The sequence below is a fragment of the Malaclemys terrapin genome, chromosome 21, assembly GCF_027887155.1.
Source record: "Malaclemys terrapin pileata isolate rMalTer1 chromosome 21, rMalTer1.hap1, whole genome shotgun sequence".
Lineage (NCBI taxonomy): Eukaryota > Metazoa > Chordata > Testudines > Emydidae > Malaclemys > Malaclemys terrapin.
Genome location: NC_071525.1, coordinates 10581905 through 10601396, shown reverse-complemented (window position 1 = coordinate 10601396; position 19492 = coordinate 10581905). Strand labels below are relative to the sequence as shown.

At 57.7% G+C, this 19492-nt stretch overlaps 1 protein-coding gene across 5 annotated transcripts; it reads right to left on the bottom strand.

Annotated features, from left to right (window-relative positions):
* Window positions 1-849: 849 nt before the first annotated feature.
* On the bottom strand, window positions 850-17494 carry B4GALT3 (beta-1,4-galactosyltransferase 3). Of its 5 annotated transcripts, XM_054010370.1 has the most exons (9): window positions 17393-17494; window positions 15985-16116; window positions 14445-14541; window positions 11923-12238; window positions 8769-9004; window positions 8435-8625; window positions 4278-4400; window positions 2586-2690; window positions 850-2444 (listed from the first exon to the last, which is right to left on the bottom strand). In XM_054010370.1, the coding sequence occupies exons 4-9, from the start codon at window positions 12176-12178 to the stop codon at window positions 1763-1765; spliced, it is 1593 nt and encodes a 530-aa protein (XP_053866345.1). In that variant the 5' UTR covers window positions 12179-12238; window positions 14445-14541; window positions 15985-16116; window positions 17393-17494; the 3' UTR covers window positions 850-1762. The 5 variants fall into 5 exon arrangements, with proteins under 5 accessions (XP_053866345.1, XP_053866346.1, XP_053866344.1 ...); XM_054010371.1 differs by lacking the exon at window positions 15985-16116 and having other exon boundaries at window positions 14433-14541; XM_054010369.1 differs by lacking the exon at window positions 15985-16116.
* Window positions 17495-19492: the final 1998 nt, after the last annotated feature.

The following is a 19492-nucleotide window of genomic DNA, read 5'->3' as shown; positions in this document are numbered from 1 at the left end:
CTGCAGGCCTTTCAGCAGGTATAGGCTAAGCCCCAGCTGGAATCCCACTGAGGGGCTCCTCTCTCTGCTGCTCCAGGCAGCAGGACCAGCCCAGGCCATTTGCCCAGCTGTTCCCCTGGAGGCTCCTGCCCAGCAGGGGGAGGGGAGGCTGGGCACCCAGCATTTGCCTCTTGCTTTAAGGGGGCAGGGAGGTGAGGCTGGGATTCTGCCCTGCCCCAGCAGGCTGTGCGCGCCAAGGGCACAGCTAGGTACAATGGAGGCTGCTGGTGCTGAATGCTCGGGCAGCTGCACCAGGGACTGGGGGAAGGCATGGCCAAAAGCCCAGACTAGCGGCTCCCCAGCTCAAGAGCAGCCAGGGGAGTCAGGCACAAGGTGAGTACTAGCCCCCAGGAAAGGAGGGAGCCAAGTCCCCTTATCCCATTCCCCCCATGGGAGAGCAGCTCCCTGGCACAGGGCTGCCCACCTCCAGCAGTGTTTCCCCTCAGGACACAGTGCCCCCTCCCACCTGCAGAGGATTAACAGCAGCAGACCAGTGTGGTATGTAAATCCAGCACCAAAGGGATACCAGCTCCAGCGTGAAGGGGCAGAGTTGAGCCCAGCCTCTCCCCAAATCCCAGTGCCCCACTCAGCAGCCTGGCCAGGGCCCACTGCAACACCCAGGGGTGGCAGCAGCCAATTCCAGGACAAAGGGCTGCCAGCAGCTGCACACAGTGCCCAGAGACACACACAGCAGTGGGTGCTATGAGCAGCCTGGGGCCCCACTGCAGTTCACGACTGGCCCAGGCAGACTGGTCAGGTGGGGGCTTTCTCCAGTACAACACAGGAAGTCCTAGGCCCTCCTCCCTGCCAGGGAAGGGGGTGCTAGATTGGGGGGAAAACATGAGCTTGCCCCACCTACAGCACAGGGATTTTGGCTCAGCTTGTCCTCAGGAGCCCAGCAGGATGGGAGGGGTTGAGGCTCAAGGACTCTCAGCTCCCCTGAGCTCACAGCCCTAAGGGGGGGAAGGGGTCTTGGGCAGGGCACCTGGGCTCAGGAAGAGCCTACTACAGCTAATACTTGGCTTGAACACCCAACAGCACCAGGCTTCTAGGGGGCACTACTGCTCAGCTCTGCCCCAGCTCGTGCCCATGGCACCAGAGCACCTACTTCTCCCCTGCAGCATGCCAGGACTGACTGCAGCTGTTGCCCCTGCAGGACCCAGCCAGGGACCTACTGTAACCACACCCATGGGTTAGGGCCCCATCATGAAGATGCAGCAGATACCAGCACAACCAGTCTCATTCCTGGGGGCTTAGCCTCCTTGCTGGAAACTACCCCCTGCCTCCTGTGCTACTAGGCTCTGCCCTGATCTACTGCCTCAGCAGGATGGTTTCCTGGGCCAACACAGCCAGCAATGGGCCAACCTTCTCTGCTTTACAGCCCAGCTTGGGGGACTCTAAGCCACAGCCTGTGCTGAGGCTGCAGACAAAGGTGCCAACGGTGGGGGCAAGCTGGCTGATGGGTCCTGTCCCACTGTGAACAGGCCCAAGACCTATCAGCTCACACAGGGTCCACCTGCAGACTTGTCCACGCCTGGCCTGGGCAGGAGCCCCTGGGTGCCAGGCCTCACAACCAAGCCTGGCACATGGGAGCAGCACAGGGCCAGTGCCTCCAGTCCAACATGACCCATGGGCTTTGTTCTAGGAGCTGGGAAGGGCTCAGCTCACACGGTGAGTCTCTGGCTGCCCCGACCCCATTCCTGATGTCCAGGGCCCTCTCTGGCTAGCGGGTGCTCGGCGGGAGGGTCTGATTGTCCCACTGTGTCTGGGGGGGCTGCCCTTGTGCCAGGGCCTGCGGGGCACTGCCCCCTGCATTCTCAGCCCCACCCAAATCCATTGCCCCAGACTCAGGCTTCCCCTTGCTAGAGGTCTCCTGGCTGTGCTGCAATGCGTCAGGGCTCCGTGGAGGGATGCCGGCACTCGGCTGGGTGCCCTGAGCAGCTCCACGCTGAGGCCCAGAGCTGTCCGCAGCTCCGCCCGGGGCCTTCCTCTGGGTGCTGTCCCATGCAGCCCCTTCCCTGCCCCCCAGCTGGCCTGCGGCGGCTCCAGGCCCCTTGCTCTGTGTCCCGGGGGCTGTGGGCACTCCCCAGCCAGCATCCTGTCCAGACCTCTGGGGCAGGGGTGCGGGCTGCTTCCCCCAGTTTGCTGTGGCCCAGGGTAGCTTGGCAGGATGTGTTTTGCGCAGCATCTCCTGCCTGAACTCATGGTTGGTCTCAGTCTTGTACTTCTGCCCCCCGAAGCCGGGCACAGAGCCCTTCTTGCCCTTCAGCGCCCGGGGGTCAGTCCCAATGTCAGCGGTGATGTTGGTGTACAGGGGATGCAGCTCCTTGGCCAGCAGCGTGTAGGTGAGCGAGTTCATGCCGTCCTGTGTCCACATCCTCTGTGTCCGGATCAGCAGGTCAAACCTGCAGGGTGGGGAGGAGAGTCAGCGCCAGGGCTCTGCCCAGCCCAGCCCCTGCCCTCTGGGAGCCTCCCCACCGGCCCAGCCAGCGTGAACTCCCCGCCTTGCCAAGGAGCGGCACAGGGTGGGGCCCCAGCACACTCACCGGTGCGGGTTCTCCTCATTGCCTTGGTCGCCTTTGTGCTTCACCATCTTGTAGTGGCCGACCGATATGGGGGGGCGCGAGATCTTCATGCCAGCCAGACGCACCCTGGAGACACAGGAACAGATGTGTCAGTGCGGCGCCCAGCGCAGGGGCTGCAGGATCCGCCCCCACTCGCTGCCACGGCATGTGACGGGGAGAGTTGCCATGGCGATGGTGCAGCAGGCTGCAGGGCTCTGGGTTAGATCAGCTCCCCGGCCAGCAGAGGGAGCTGTGTTCCAGCGGGTGCAGCACCGGCCAGGAGTCACCCGATTCCTGCCGTGGGGCGAGCAGGTTCTCTCCCATTAGCATCCAGGAGCCAGCTGCACCAGTGCAGGCAGCAGGCCATGGAACAGCAGGGCCAGGTCAGCCTCAGCAGAGCAGTCCCAGGGACCATGGCGATGGGCAGGGGGCTCAGGGCAGTCACTTCGTCCTCACCCCACCAGCTCTGCTACAGCTACCGACCCGCCTCCTTCCCGCTGCGCTGGACCTACCTGAGCATGGCTGGCAATGGCACTGGGAGAAATGAGCATGCAAAGAGTCCCGAGAGCCAGGAGTGGAGAGAAGAGAGAGATGGTGAGAGGAGCCAAGACCACGGGGAGGGGGGCACGCCAGGGCCAATGAGACATGACCACAGTGGGGGGCAGGGTGGTGATGGGATGACCAGAGCCAAGGAGAGACAGCCACAGAACATGGTGGGGAGGGGGGGCGGCACACCAGGGCCAATGAGACAGACAGTCACAGACCATGGGCGGGAAGGGGGGCACCAGGGCAATGAGACACAGCCATGGACCACAGCGGGCTGACAATGAGACTCAGAGCGCAGGAAGCGGGGGCAGGGCCAGAGGAGCACTACACACTCAGCCTCTGCGGGAGCCCAGAGGGACCCGCTGCCCGAGCGCTGTCACCGGGCTCAGCCAGAGACTGGGGGGCGACAGCTAGAACAGAGCGTCCGCCTAGGTCCCCGAGCGAGCTCCTCACCAGCCTGGCCTGCCGGCCCACGAACACCTTGCAGCCTGCTCTCCCAGCCCTGGCAGTACACAGGCCCTGCCTGACAGCTGTGCCCAGCACGCTGCCCAGGGCCAAGGGGGCGGGGATGGCAGCAGAGACACCTCTCACTCTGGGGAGCAGATCCTCAGGGAGACAGCGACTGGGGGAGCAAGAGGCAGGATGGGCCGAGCAGAGGTCCACCTTGGCATGCCCCACTGAGCCAATGGAGAGGGGCGCAATCACACTCCTCCCTCCTGCACAGGGGACCCATGTGACTGATCCCAAAGGACAGTATGTGTCACCAGCACCAGGCCGCTGACGCCAGGCAGGCAGTGCCTGATGCCCGTCCCCTGGCCAGTTACTCACCCCACAGCTTGTTAGTGCCCCCCAGAGACAGGAGCTGCACTAGCAGGGGGTGTGGGCCAAGTCCTGCTCCCTCTGACCCTATGGCTTGGCCAGAGCAGCCGGGATTCCCTGGCCCCCAATGCTCCTTCTCTTGGCTGGCCACACGGGGACCCTGCCGACATGCGTGCACTGGGCCTGTGTCTGGATAGGGGAGGAAGAGCAGCGGGGTGGGGACCGATCTGCTAGTTATACACCCAGCACAGCGGGAGGGGGTGAGAAGCAGGGTGCAGGCGCAGGGCAGGCGCTGGAGGCGACTCTCACCTGGTGGCAATGTCGTCGTCCTCCCCACCCCAGCCCCAGTACTCATTGGGGAAGCCGTTCATTTTCAGATACTGATTTGGGGTGAGCGCCGACACGCCGCCAAAGTACTGGGCATACGGGAGGCTGGAGAAGAGAAGAGAAGAGTGACTGATGGCTTGAGGAGGGATCCTGGCTCAGAGGCTACCTGCAGCAGCCAGGCCCCGGGTGCTGTGATTCCCTTGGGAAACCATCTCAGAGCTCAGTCCCTGCTCCGGGCAGGCTGGCTGGGGCTTGGATACCGGGCAGTGAGGGCGTGTAGCTGCAATGATAAACCATGGTGCCAACTGGCACAGCTGGTATTAACTGACAGATGCAACCAGGTGTGGACCAGCAGGGGGCCGTGGGGGCAGGACTCAGGGGCCGCAGGGGCAGGACTATTACGGAGAAGGATGTGGAAGAGCCCTCTGAGGGAAGGGATCAGAAGGAGACCCCAACGGCCAGAAGGCATGGGATGCATTGTCCTAGGGATGGGGGTTCCATGACCACCACTCCAAGAGGAGGAGATGGGTGGTGATGGTTGGGGACTCCCTCCTAAGGGGGATGGAGTCATCCATCTGCTGACCAGACCGGGAGCCTTGAGAAGTGTGCTGCTTGCCTGGAGCTAGAATCCAGGATGTGACGGAGTGTTTGCCGAGACTGATCAAGATCTTGGACCGCTACCCCTTCCTACTTCTCCACATGGGCACCAATGATACTGCCAAGAATGACCTTCAGTGGGTCACTGCAGACTACATGGCTCTGGGAAGAAGGATAAAGGAGTTTGAGGCGCAAGTCGTGTTCTCGTCCATCCTCCCTATCAAAGAAAAAGGCCCAGGTAGGGACCGTCGTATTGTGGAGGTGAATGCGTGGTTACGCAGGTGGTGTCGGAGAGAGGGCTTTGGATTCTTTGACCATGGGATGTTGTTCTGGGAAGAAGGATTGCTAGGAAGAGATGGGATCCACCTAACGAAGAGAGGGAAGAGCATCTTCGCAATCAGATTTGCTAACCTAGTGAGGAGGGCTTTAAACTATGTTTGCCAGGGGTTGGTGACCTAAGCCCAGAGGTAAGTGGAGGAGTTGGATACCAGGAGGAGGGTACAAGACAGGAAGCCTCCTGATTCATACTGAGAAAGAAGGGCAATTGACTAGTTATCTTAGGTGCATGTACACGAACGCAAAAAGCCTGGGAAACAAGCAGGAAGAATTGGAAGTCCTGGCACAATCAAGGAACTATGATGTGATTGGAGTAACAGAAACTTGGTGGGGCAGTTCACATGACTGGAGCACTGTCATGGATGTGTATTAACTGTTCAGGAAGGACAGTATGGGAGGAAATGTGGAGGAGTTGCACTGTATGTAAGAGAGCAGTATGATTGCTCAGAGCTCCAGTATGAAACTGGAGAAAAGCCTGTTGAGAGTCTTTGGGTTAAGTTTAGAGGTGAGAGCAACAAGGCTGATGTCCGGATCAGAAGGATGAGGTAGACAAGGCTTTCTTCGGACAACTAACTGAAGTTTCCAGATCACAGGCCCTGGTTCTAATGGGGGACTTCAGTCACCCTGACATCTCCTGGGAAAGCAATACAGCTGTGCACAGACCATCCAGGAAGTTTTTGGAGAGTGTTGGGGACAATTTCCTAGTACAAGTGCTGGAGGAACCAATTAGGGGATGTGCTGCTCTCAACCTGCTGCTTACAAACAGGGAAGAATTGGTAGGGGAAGTAGAAATAGGTGGCAACCTGGGCAACAGTGACCATGAGATGGTTCAGAATCCTGACAAAAGGAAGAAAGGAGAGTAGCAAAATACAGACCCTGGACTTCAGAAAAGCAGACTTAAAACTCCCTTAGGGAACTGATGGGCAGGATCCCCAGGAAGGTTAATCTGAGGGGGAAAGGAGTCCAGGAGGGCTGGCTGTATTTTAAAGAAGACTTATTGAGGGCACAGGAACAAACCATCTCGATGTGCAGAAAAAAAAATCACAAATATGGCAGGCGACCAACTTGGCTCAACAGTGAACTCTTCGGTGAGCTTAAACGCAAAAAGGAAGCTTACAAGAAGTGGAAATTTGGACAGATGACTAGGGAGGAGTATAAAAATATTGCTAGAGCATGCAGCGGTATAATCAGGAAGGCAAAGCACAACTGCAGCTAACAAGGGATGTGAAGGGTAACAAGAAGGGTTCCTACAGGTATGTTAGCAACAAGAAGGTCAGGGAAAGTCTGGGCCCCTTACTGAATGGGGGAGGCAACATAGTGACAGATGATGTGGAAAAAGCTGAAGTACTGAATGCTTTTTTTTTGCCTTGGGCTTCACAGAAAAGGTCAGCTCCCAGACTGCTGCACTGGGCAACACAGTATGGGGAGGCGGTGAGCAGCCCTCAGTGGTGAAAGAACAGGTTAAGGATTATTTAGAAAAGCTGGACATGCACAAGTCCACGGGGCCGGATCTAATGCATCCGATGGTGCTAAGGGAGTTGGCTGATGTCATTGCAGAGACATTGGCCATTATATTTGAAAATTCGTGGCAATCAGGGGAGATCCCGGATGATTGGAAAAAGGCAAATATAGTGCCCATCTTTAAAAAGGGAAGAAAGAGAACCCGGGGAACTACAGCCTCACTTCAGTCCCCGGCAAAATCATGGAGCAGGTCCTCAAGGAATCCATTTTGAAGTACTTGGAGGAGAGGAAGGTGATCAGGAACAGTCAACATGGATTCACTAAGGGCAAGTCGTGCCTGACCAACCGAATTGTCTTCTATGATGAGATAACTCTGTGGATATGGGGAAAGTGGTGGACGTGATATATCTTGACTTTAGCAAAGCTTTTGATACGGTCTCGCACAGTATTCTTGCCAGCAAGTTAAAGTAGTATGGATTGAATGGACTATAAGGTGGATAGAAAGCTGGCTAGATTGTCGGGTTCAATGGGTCCTCCTGATCAACCGCTTGATGTCTAGTTGGCAGCTGGTATCAAGCGGAGTGCCCCGGGGTCAGTCCTGGGGCCGTTTTGTTCAACTTCTTTATTAATGATCTGGAGGATGGGATGAATTGCACCCTCAACAAGTATGCAGATGACACTAAGCTGGGGGGAGAGGTAGATATGCTGGAGGGTAGGGATAGGATCCAGAGTGACCTAGACAAATTGGAGGATTGGGCCAAAAGGAATCTGATGAGGTTCAACAAGGACAAGTGCAGAGACCTGCACTTAGGACAGAAGAATCCCTTGCATTGCTACAGGCTGGGGACTGAATGGCTAAGCAGCAGTTCTGCAGAAAAGGACCTGGGGATTACAGCAGACAAGAAGCTGGATATGAGTCGGCAGTGTGGCCTTGTTGCCAAGAAGGCCAACAGCATATTGGGCTATATTAGTAGGACCATTGCCAGCAGATCAAAGGAAGTGATTATTCCCCTCTATTCAGTACTGGTGAGGCCACACCTGGAGTACTGTGTCCAGTTTTGGTCCCCCCACCACAGAAAGGATGTAGTCAAATTGGAGAGAGTCCAGCGGAGGGGAATGAAAATAATTAGGGGGCTGGGACACATGACTTATGAGGAGAGGCTGAGGGAACTGGGGTTATTTAATCTGCAGAAGAGAAGAGTGAGGAGGGATTTGACAGCAACCTTCAACTACCTGAAGGGGGGTTCCAAAGAGGATAGAACTCGGCTGTTCTCGGTGGTGGCAGATGACAGAACAAGAAACAATGGTCTCAAGTTGCAGTGGGGGAGGTCTAGGTTGGATATTAGGAAACACTATTCCTCTAGGAAAGTGGTGAAGCACTGGAATGGGTTACCTAGGGAGGTGGTGGAATCTCCATCCTTAGAGGTTTTTAAGGCCCGGCTTGACAAAGCCCTGGCTGAGATGATTTAGTTGGGGTTGGTCCTGCCTTGAGCAGGGGATTGGACTAGATGTCCTCCTGAGATCTCTTCCAACCCTGATATTCTATGATTCTATGACTCAGGAGCAGGGCAAGGGGACCCAGGAATGGAACAGCAGGGGCAGGACTGAGGAGCGCCTGCCCCATGCTGAGCCATGACCGCTGTTTTCAGTCAGATTCACACAGATTCTGTTCCATGGCGCCCAGTGACGAGCAGACAAATGCGGTGACAGGAGGCCATGTGGGAGAATGGCATGTGGCATCTCACCTGTAGCCGAACTTGTTCATGGCGATGGAGACGTGCTTGGGGCTCCAGGGGTCGCAGGTGTACAGGTTGTGGTCGTTCTCGGGGATGAGGTCGACATCGTGCAGGAAGAGGCAGTCCCACTCCTCGTCCCTCAGAGCCTCCTTCACTCCCACGTTCAGCAGCTTGGCCCGGTTGAAGGTGGAGTTTCCAGCCTGCAACGGGGCAGCGCAAGGAGCTCAGACAGGCCAGGACAGACAGGAGCCCAGTCAGGTCATTGAGGCCCCAACTCCACCCTGGGTCAGTGGGGATCCCCAGTACAGCGCCCCCTGCCTGGCGGCGGCGAGCGCAGACCGACCTGGTGGATGACATAGATGCCGTAGTGCAGCTGCTGGCGCTGCAGGAAGGGGTGCAGGTAGTAGAGCAGGTGGCGCAGGTGTGTCTCCCGGTTGCGGTGGGGGATGATCACGGCTGTACGGGAGCGGGGCTCGCAGGTCACGGGCCGGTATCTGCCCCCTTCCCTCACCGCCGGGTTCTTCTCCGCGATCTGCTTCAGCGTCGGCACCTGACTGAAGCTCACTGTCAGGGGGCCAACTGCAGGGGAAAGAGCACTGCTGGCATCAGGAGCAGAGACACACCCGCAGCCCATCACACTGGCCATGGGCCCACAGCCCCAGAGCCCACCCAGCTAAGGCCACCACACCCCAGCCCCAGTGCCCAGCCACCCCCACCCCCAGCGCCTGGCCACACACCCAGCAAGGCAGCAGCACCAGCATCCCCATCCATACACACTACACGGCCCCTCTGTGCTGGTGTCCCTGTCTCGTCCCCAGCCAGCCTTGGCCACTCGGACCCCTCAGCTCTCACAGCTGCTGCCCCGAACGTTTCCTCCCCACTCAGCCATTGCTAAGGCAGCCCGCACATGCTCTCAGGCACAGGCGTGGAGAGTCGCCCAGCCAGCTGCCCAAGCCGACCCCGTCAGTCCGGCTCAGGCAGACGGGTGAAGCCCGAGGGAGCCTGGCACCACGTGGGGGCGGAACAAGGCGCTGGAGAGTGAGTGGCTGCCGTGAGCCCAGCTGTCCTTTAGGGTCATTCTTCACTGGACAGCCAGCCATAGGCCTGAACAGCCAGCTCTGCCCCTCCAGGGCCGGCCTGCACTCCAGCCAGGGCATCCGAGGTGCAGCTAAGCTCCATGATGGCTCCCTCCAACCGCAGCTGTCCGGGGACAGGAGTCTGCAATTTCTCCAGCCCTCTCCTCTCTGTGCCCTGAGTCAGCGCTGCAGGGGGGGTTGTTCACACCAAGGGGAGCCCGGTCTGGGTCGTTCGGAGCCGCAGGTGGGGCTGAGAGCAGGGGACTGCAGAGGATTCAGAGTCCCTCCCGTTCCCACAGACCCAAAGCTCCATGCAGCCACCTCTGGGGAGGAGACCAGTGTCGGGGCAGGGCAGGGCAGCACAGCACACAAAGGGGAACTGTGCTAACCCAAGGACCCCAGCACAACCGTGTGGCACCATGCAGGACAGACAGGCCTGCAGTTACAGCTCGTTCAGGAGACAAGTGCTCACCATGCTGGGCTCCATCGGCCCTCACAAGGAGGACGGGCATAGCTGTCCCTGCTGGGCGGGGCAATGGAGGGGTCTCAAGGCTGGAGCTCCCACCCTGTCCGGAGCCCATCTTTAGGCACAGCCTCCCCATGGCCTGGCAGCTCTTAGCTCAGTTCCGCGGCTGAACTCACATCACCCAGGAGGCCCCGCTCCTGCCCCAACAAGGTATCGTCAGGTGAGACAGACAGCAGGACAAGCAGCCTGGGCCTCCATCTGCTCCCTGCAGAGGAGCCAGCTCCCCGCTGGCAGCGTCGCTTGGTTCTCAGAGCAGGGGGTAGGACTGGAACGCAGGCCTGGGCCTAGGTGCCCTGCTCCCTGGATGGGTTTGATGCACTGCATCCCTGAACAGATCCCCGCTGACATGCACCCCCTGCCCGAGCCTGCTTCCCCATTCAGGGTCTGTCCCAGGGTTGCTGTTATGGGTGCTTAGGCGTGTCTAGGTGAGTACACGCCAGCTGCACAGCCGGACATCTCATTTCAGAGCAGTGCAGGGCCTCCCGGCAGCACAGCAGTCTCATTAGCCCAGCACCACAGCGAGCTCGGCAGGGCATTGCATGGCGTTGGAACTGGGCTCACAGCAAGTGCAGGCTACATGGCAGCTGCCCCCCAGGGCCACCAGCCCCTTGTCTCCCTCAGCGCTGCTGGCAGTGGGAGCTGGAGCCCCACTGGGGCAGAGGAGCGTTCTAGTCTTTTCACCACTCGGAGGTGTAGGCAGTGGGCTGGTCTGAGCTCTCTTGGGCACTAGCCTGAAGGTGCCCCCCCGGGTTTAAGCCCAGGGGGAGCATCTGAGGCGGGAATGGCTCCGCATCTGACACAGCAAGCTCCAGAGACTTCTTGCTCCTCCAAACACAGGCCGTGTCCTGGCAGGTCATGGATCCCAGCCTGTAGCGAGTCCCACACTGCCTGCGAGCTGAATACTGGGTGTGCAGAAATGGGCAGGCTGATCGACCTACCCAGGATGCAATGGGTACAGAATCGCCACCCATCAATGGCCAAGTTCTGCTCCATCCCTAGGTTTTTAGAGCACCCACATCACCATTCGGAGGGGGCAACGTTGCCTGGGTTATCCCCACTGAGCAACATCACAGCCACACACGAGCTTTTACAACAGAAAATTGTAGTTGAATAAAAGTTAAGGCAAAACAATCTCAAGTGAGCTGGTGCGTGCCACCAGGCTCAGGCTGGCCTGTGCTTCCTTCCCCTGGGACTGGCGCAAGGTTCCCTCCCTCTGATGGGAGACAGTCAAGGACTCCAAAGCGCTCTCCAAGTGCTCTGAGACACCCGGAGACAGGAGCCGATTGCCCCGGCAGCTCTGTGGTGCATGGGGGTCACACTGTTGGGGGCGCCAGAGGCAAACCTCAGCCACATGAGCAAGAGGGCGTCTCTGCTGCCCTTCCCAGACCCTCAGCCCACAGCAAGACGGAGCTCCGAACATGGCAGAAGAGTCCCCTAGAGGGCAGGCGCCTTGTCTAACAAGTAACCAATAAGCCTTCTGGAGACATGACACAGGCCATTCCCCCTGCCCGGCCCTGTCCTGCCCTACAAGGGTCTCCCCACCTCCCCCTGCCTTGCCTCTGGGGTGCTCGCTCCCCACCATAGCTTGGCCTGCACCCACCGATGGGGGAGGGGAAATACCCTGCTCGTTATTATTCCTGTTGGAAAACAGCAGACTTGACTAAAAGCCAGTTTGGCTCGTGTATGACAAATGATGCTACAGAAAGGCTGAGTGAACCCCACTCCACTGGCCCTCAAGGCTCCCTGTCTGCACCCCACCGATCCCCCCGCCTCCCCTGCAGGGCTTCCCACTGGTGCCCCACCCATCTCCCACAGGACTCCTTGCCTGTGGCCCCCTGATCCTCTACCACCCCACAGGGCTCCCACTCTGGCCCCACACCCAGTGCACAACTTACTGAGGTAGGGCGAGCGCTCGGGGCAGTAGGGCAGGGACCCCGTGGGGCTGCTGCCTGGAGGCGGCCGGGGCAGGAGGTGACTCAGGTTGGTGTACACATCCCGGGTGCGGGAGTAGTCGAAGACGGGGTTCGAGTCACGCCCGAAGATGGAGGTCAGGTTCCGGAAACCGCCGAAGGAGAAGTACACCATGAAGGCAAACTGGAAGCCAATGAGCAGGGCCAAGGTGCAGGGCCTGTCCAGGAGTCTCCGGATCATGATGCCTGGAGAGAGCTCTCCTCCCCGACAAGCAGTGTCAGGTGGTGTGTGTAGCTGGTGCTGTCGAGACACAGACATCCACACATTAACTGGGTGATGTGCCCCTTTCAGCTGCCCTGGGCAGCAGCATGCAGCCCCCCAACTCCTCCTGGGAAGAGCACAGCCAGCCTCATCCCCCACACAGGGTGCTAGTCTCTACTGGAGACACTCCCTTCAGTGCCAGGGCCTCACCTCCTCCACCCAGCAGAGCTGGCTGGCCGCAGGGAACAGGCTGGCAAAGAATTATAAGGACTCTGGTTTAGCTGGAGAAATCAGCTTGTGACGTGAACATGCCCAAGTCCTCCCACTCCCGTGCAATGGGTGAGAAGTACAACCTGCTCCCTTCCCAGCCCAGGAGCAAGCTGGTAAATGCCATTAAGTGAAGAATTACAGGTCCTGGTGGAGAGTTGATCTCCCGCCAAAGCGCTCTGCAAACTCTTGCTGGCATTGGGATAGCAAGGAGATGCAGCCACCTCTGGGGTGAAGAGCAGCAAAAGTTTAGAGGAGGGAATGAAGCATCCCGTGTCCACTCAGAGCTGCAGGGAGAGTGGAGGGAGGGAAGTTCAACAGAAATGCCTGCATCTGGGTCTGGCCAGGGACAGACTAGTGAGAAGTGCCACCGGATTAGCAAAGGCCCTTGGGAACTCTGCAGCTGTGTCCTCTAGCACCAGGCTGGGGCACAGAATCAGTCACTCCCACCTCAGTGGAGCAGCGTCACGGCTTGCAAGGAACAGCTCTGCGTTGGCAGGAGACAGACTGGCTGATCCATCCCTGTCCTCACGGGAACTGCACCCCCTCCATTCACCTCCCCTGTCTGCACCATGGCATCTTCCTTCTCCAGGTCTGCACTAATACCTACTGCCCTGCAGCACGGCACAGCTGACACTGCCTTGGCTCCACCTCTGCTCACATCCTCCAGGCCTTTCTTCGCCCTGTGACTCTGCGCTGGGACCATGTCCTGGCTCCAACTCCTGCCTGCTTTGCCAGTATTTAGAGGGAACAGCCCCATCTCCCCAGACTCACACACTTCCACCTGTTCCTTATTCTACTCAGAACCCCCTCCAGTCATCTTCCTTGTCAGCACCCCAAGGGGCTGGGATCAGCCAGCCCCACTGCCCTCCCCGCCCGGCTCTGCTCATCTAGTGCCACTCGTCTGCCCCGTCAATGTCTCAGGGCACAAGAGCCTTCTCTGGGACTCCTCCTGTCTACCCCACCCCAGCTCTAAGCAGAGCATTCACACCCACACCCAAGTCTGGCCTTCTCCACTGCAGCCCGAAGTGGCCCCTGCTGAGCCCCCGGAGGAGCCGCAGATTCCAAGGCCAGAAGGGATTAGTGCCATCATAGAATCACAGACCTGTCGGGCTGGAAGGGACCTTGAGAGGGCATCTAGTCCAGCCCCCTGCGCCGAGACAGGAGCAAGGAACCTTAGATCATCCCTCACAGGGGTTTGTCCAACCTGTTCTTAAAAACCTCCAGGATACTGCAACCTCCCTTGGAAGTCGCTTCCAGAGCTGAACTCCCCTGAGAGTTAAAGTTTTTCCTAATATCTAACCGAAATCTCCCTTGCTGCAGATTAAGCCCATTACGTCTTGTCCTGCCTTCACTGGCCAATGGTCAAATTACCCTCACTTAAAATTTCAGGCCTTATTACCAGTCTGAATTTGTCTAGCTTCAACTTCCAGCCATCGGAGCATGTTAGACCTTTCTCTGCTAGACTGAAGAGCCCATTACCAAAGGTTTGTTCCCCATGTAGGTACTTACAGACTGTGATCAACTCACCCCTTCACCTTCTCTTTGTTAAGCTAACTAGATTGAGCACCTTGAGTAGACCACTAAGAAGCATGTTTTCTAATCCTTTAATTATTCTCTTGGCTCTTTTCTGACCGCTATAATTTATCAACGTTCTGGACACAAAACTGGATGCAGTATTTCCCAAGAGGTCGCACCTGTGCCAAATACAGAGGTAAAATAACCTCTCTCTTGCTACCCTATATTCCTGTTTATATGGCCAATGCATGGAAGACATTAGCCACTTTGGCTGCAGCACTGCACAGGGAACTCACGTTCAGCTGATTATCTACCACAACCCCCAAATCTTTTTCAGCATCAGTGCTTCTCAGGATGGAGTCCCACACCCTGTAAGGACGACCTAGGAGGGGGCTGGGTGCAAAATGAAGAGAAGGGAGTTTCCATTTAGGAGTTCCGCTGGCCTTGCCTTTGCCCTCACCCCGTCACATCACCGGTCTGCTCCCCCTAAGGAGATCTTCTGTCTCTGCATCGAGCTGGAAACGTGTCGGCGTGACGTCGGATCCTGAGTTGAGGTGCTGCAGGAGACAGCACACAGCGGGTCAGGCCCATTGGCATGTTGGGGGCAAGGGAAGGGGAGGTGGGAACCCAGGAGATTGCAGGGAAGAAGAGGGCTCAGCTCTTAGTGGGAGCATTGCTCCTCCCTCCCTCTATGATTTCTACATCTCTCCCTCCAGAGCAGACCCCCGCCGCGGAAGCTATCACCACAGCCAGCGGGAAGCTGCCTGGGCCGACATGGGCTCTCCTCACAAACTGCTGCTTTCAATTCAAATCAGATTGTGTTTCTAGCACTTCTGGCTAGAAAGAGAAGCTCACGAGGCTGCCATCTCCCAGCAAGAGCAAAGGGAGCTGCTACTGTCCCCCTCTATGGAGTTGTGAATTTTGAGGCCTTATCAGATCAACTGAGGGTCGATGCTGTTTTCGCACCAATCTCCATCCCAGAAAGATCCAGCGGGCATGCTTCTCCCATGCAGCTAGGTGCATATTTCCTACTGCAGCCACAGCAGTTTGCCCCCCACTTAAAGAGCAGACAAACCCTTTGTCCTTAATCTAAAACCAGTCCTTTTCCCAAAGCAAGCGTCTCTGGCAATGCTCAGCATATCTCCCCTCTGCATGGAGCTGAACACAAAGGCTACCGTCTCAGCAGACAGAAACGCCTGAGGTTTAAATTATAGTACCCAGAAAGCAAACACACCACAGGGCATCGAGGGGGGAGGTGTGGGATAATTGAGGGATTTGCTACTGTTTTCAGAGAGCAGGGTAAAAATATTTATAGACTCAGTCAAAAAATGCTGCTGTGTGCATGCAATGCAGTTTACAGAATTTGAGAGCTCTCAATAAAACGTGGCCCAGTAGCAGCAACCGTGGGTTCAGTCTCACTGCTAATCAATATGTCTGAACGACGAACATTCTCGCAGATTCAAATTTAGCCCAACTAAGCAGGAAAAACACAAAAACCAACAGCTCTCCCGCAGATGTGCCAGACCCCGGAGAAGACTCCTTGCATGATTCCACTGTGCCCTGGTCAGTAGGATCCTGGGATTCAAATAGCTGCTGGGTCAACTAGGGACCCTGCTGCTGGAACATCAGAGCCCTGCAGAGTTCTCCCACTAGGAACATGGGGGAACCTAGGCAACCCCCAGCCATTAAGGAGTCAGATGTGGTATAATTTCACCTTCACAGCATTAATCATTCTCCGCAGCCCCCTGCACGATAGCTAAGTTTTATCCCCATTTCACAGACAGGGAAACTAAGGCATAGAGTGGGGAGTCACCCAGCAAGTCAGTGGGAGAGCCGGGATTCTCTCTCCTAAAGGATATTAATGGTCAATAGCTGCTCGAGGCCCCAGTCAGAATCAGGAACTGAACAGCCGTGTACGGAGACCGGGCCTCATGCTCAGGCTGCGGCCCAACCCTCACTAGGCACAAATGAATGAGACCTGCTGCAATCGATTCTCTCACCACAGATAAGCAGAGAGCAGCGTTTCATTGCTGGGGCCAGGGTAACAAGGCAGACACGGTGCAAACCTGTCCAGGTTCGAGGGCATGGCACACAGCAGGCTTTACAGAGTCCATGGCAAAAGGCTGCAGGTGCTGGAAAGTGAAGCCATCAAAATCTATTCCATTAATGCTTCATGCAGTCCCCACACCAGCCCTGCCTAATCAATGCTGCTAACATCCTCCCCATCTTCTCTGCTGCACACTCCCAGCCACCCTCACCCACAGCCCACCACAAGGCACAGGATCTGAGGGTGACTGGACAGCTCCATCCACGGACACACCCTAGAGCCATTACCTGTGTGCAAATACAATGCGCCTTCAGTACCCATGGTTCCGGCTGAGGATTTCAAAGATGCCCCAGGAAGTCTGAAGCCCAGCCCCAAGGAAAGCCAGTGTTTGCCAGGGGCACGTTAGAAATAAAAGCCACGTCACAAATGAACATGAGATGAAATTCCATGCATGCCACCCTCGCCCTTCCTTGGAGTCTGTTCTAGGGACAGGAGACAGGGCAGTGGTCCCAGTCCTCTCTGATAGGCATTAGGCCCTCCAGCCCCTTAAAGCAATCACAGCCCTTTTCTTTTCCTGGTCCATCCCTCTTCCTGTTACTGGGGGGTGGGAACATTAATGTTATGAAGAGAGCAGAACTGGAGTTCCTTCTCTAAGGGCTCAGGTGACACCTGGCACAGCGATAAGATTGGCTGCTCTGGCAGCATTCCATGTGCTCAGGAGAGTCCATTAGCCAGCAGGCAAAAATGCACCACGTGCACGGAGAAATGTGTTCGGCCAAATCTGGTCTCACAGGTAATTGCATGAGCTGCCGTATCAGAACGGACCTTGACGCCATCGCATTTGGCATCTTGCCTCCAGTGGAAAGCAGCCCTGTCCCCGTAATGCAAGGGGCCAATCCTGCAGGGGGATTCCTTCCGCGCTCCCATGGCAAAGAGCGGGTGTCCTGAAGAGATCAGTCATTCCCATCTCTGCAGGTGCCACTACAGACAGGAGAGCACTTCACAGAGAACCACGCTCCTCCTAGCTCCAGCTGCTTGTGCGTCCGCCTCAGATCCAGCAGCAGGGAGTTCCGCAGGGCACCCACGCGCCAGCAAATGAGCATTGGCTTTATACGTCCTGGCCTGAGGCGCTGCCGCGGCTGGGCAACTTGCACTGGACCCCGCAGCACCCAACCTCTGAGACCGCCACCGGGCCTTAGGGAGGCCCCTCCCCCGCCCCAACCAGCCCCACTCCGGGCCCGGTCTGGCCGGACACGCCAAGCGCACCAGCCCCGACAGGGCGCGCCAGGGCCGGGAGCTCAGTCAGCGCGCAGCCCTGCCAGACGCTCCCCACCCCTCCGCCCGCGCGGCCCGCAACGCACCTGCGCCCCACTCCCGGCGCGCTGCGTCCCAGGGCGGCGGGTCCCTCAGCACCGCCCAGCAGCCAGGGACCCCGCCGCCGCCGCCGCCATCTTGGGAAAAGTGCGCTGGGCGGGGGTCAGTGGTGACGTAACGACAGGGCGTGGCCTCGAAGTTCCACCCCTTAAAGGGCCCCTCCCCGGGTAACCGCCAGGACGGGGCGTGGAGCGCGAGACGGGACCTGCGCGGCGTCATTGCCCCGCCCCGCCCCTACTTCCCCCAGAGCTCCAAATGCCCTTCCCCTAGTGCCCCACTCGCGCTCGCCCTAATGCCCTCCCCTAACCCCCCCTCGCCCTAATGCCCTCCCCCCTCGCCCCCCCTCGCCCCAACGCCTTCCCCCCCAGAGCCTCCCTTGCCCCAACCCCCCTTGCCCTAATGCCCTCCCCCCAGAGCCTCCCTTCGTCCTAGTGCCCTCCCCTAGAGCCCCCCCTCGCCCCAACGCCTTCCCCCAACCCCCCTCGCCCTAATGCCCTCCCCCCAGAGCCTCCCTTGCCCCAACATCCCCTCTCCCTAATGCCCTCCCCCCAGAGCCCCCCTTGCCCCAACCCCCCTCGCCCTAATGCCCTCCCCCCAGAGCCTCCATTGCCCCAACCCCCCAGTGCCCTAATGCCCTTCCCTCCAGTGTCCTGGACCCCCAGTGCAAGTCCAGGCCCCTGGCCCCACAATGCCCTCCTCCCAGAGCCTGCCTTGCCCTAATGCCCTCCCCCCAGAGCCCCCTTGCCCTAATGCCCTCCCCCCAGTGCCCTAATGCTTCCCCCCTGAGCCCTCCTTGCCCCGAGCCCCCCTTGCCCCAACCCCCCAGTGTCCTGGACCCCCAGCGCAAGTCCAGGCCCCCAATGCCCTGCCCCCCTGCACCCAGCCCGGCCCTTCTGTGCTCAGTCCCGGGCAGCACAGAGCCTCTCAGCCATTGCCAGCGGGTCTGGATGCTGCCAGTGCAGGTGTGAGGGCAGCAGAGCCCCACTGGGGGTCTGTGCTTGCAACATAGGCATCGATAGACATGCTGCCCTTTGATCTAGATTGAAGCTAGCTTGGGTATGTGCTCACAATGTAGACACAGAGCCAGAGCCCTCCTCCACCATCCTGCCTGGTGGCATGAGGCAGACTGATAATCAGAAGACGGACGCTTCTCTAAAGGAGTTCCTGAAGGCAGCTGCTCTCCATGGAAACCCCCAGGGTGCTGGGATAGGCAGGCCTAGGCCCCAGGGGACATGGGTGCAGTGGAGTGTCCAGGATGGCTCTGTGTCTGAACAGCTCCGCAAGACCTGTGGGGTTCACAGGAACCTTGGGGACAGCATTCCCAAAACCTGAAAGAGAAATGCAGAGCCAACTCTGAAGAGAACCTGAGTCCCCTGTGCAGAGGTTGGCATCTAGGGGCAGCCCTTTATGGCTGGCACAGATTAGAGACACAACAGGCAGCTGGGGAAAGCGTTGAAGTACCCATCGGAGTTACTTGCATATAAATCTGAACCTCCCCAGAGGAACAGAAACCACTTACTTCCATATAGCACCATTGAACTTACTGACAGGTTTCAGAGTAGCAGCCGTGTTAGTCTGTATCCGCAAAAAGAACAGGAGTACTTGTGGCACCTTAGAGACTAACAAATTTATTAGAGCAGTAGTCCACAAAAGCTTATGCTCTAATAAATTTGTTAGTCTCTAAGGTGCCACAAGTACTCCTGTTCTTTTTATTGAACTTACTGTCCATTTTATATGCCCATGGATAGATGGACTTATTACCCGCACAAAATTCTTTGTTACTCACACATTCAAGGGCACCCACCCAGTTCCTAGGGCTCCAGGCATAACCCTTTTAATTTAGGCACCCCCACCCTTTCCCAGTTCCTAGGGCTCCCGGCGAAAAGCACCTAACTTTACCCCTCTGTGGGCTCCAGGCAAACACTCTTTCCCTGAGGAATCAGAGCAAACACCCTTTCCCTATGGACTCAGGGCTTAATCTTTTGTGGGTTTACAGGGTCTTTTACCAGTGAAAGCGCCTTACACAGTAATATACTACTTAACCTCTATTTATTAACAGTCACCAAAAACAGACTGCACACGCTACA

Excerpts from the sequence above, each read along its gene's own strand:
- B4GALT3 (XM_054010370.1), bottom strand. The coding sequence starts at position 12,178 with ATGATCCGGAGACTCCTGGACAGGCCCTGCACCTTGGCCCTGCTCATT. Across the intron at positions 9,005-11,922 it reads CGAGCGCTCGCCCTACCTCA|TTGGCCCCCTGACAGTGAGC; the intron begins GTAAGTTGTGCA and ends TTTCCCCTGCAG. Across the intron at positions 4,401-8,434 it reads ATGAACAAGTTCGGCTACAG|CCTCCCGTATGCCCAGTACT; the intron begins GTGAGATGCCAC and ends TCTCTTCTCCAG.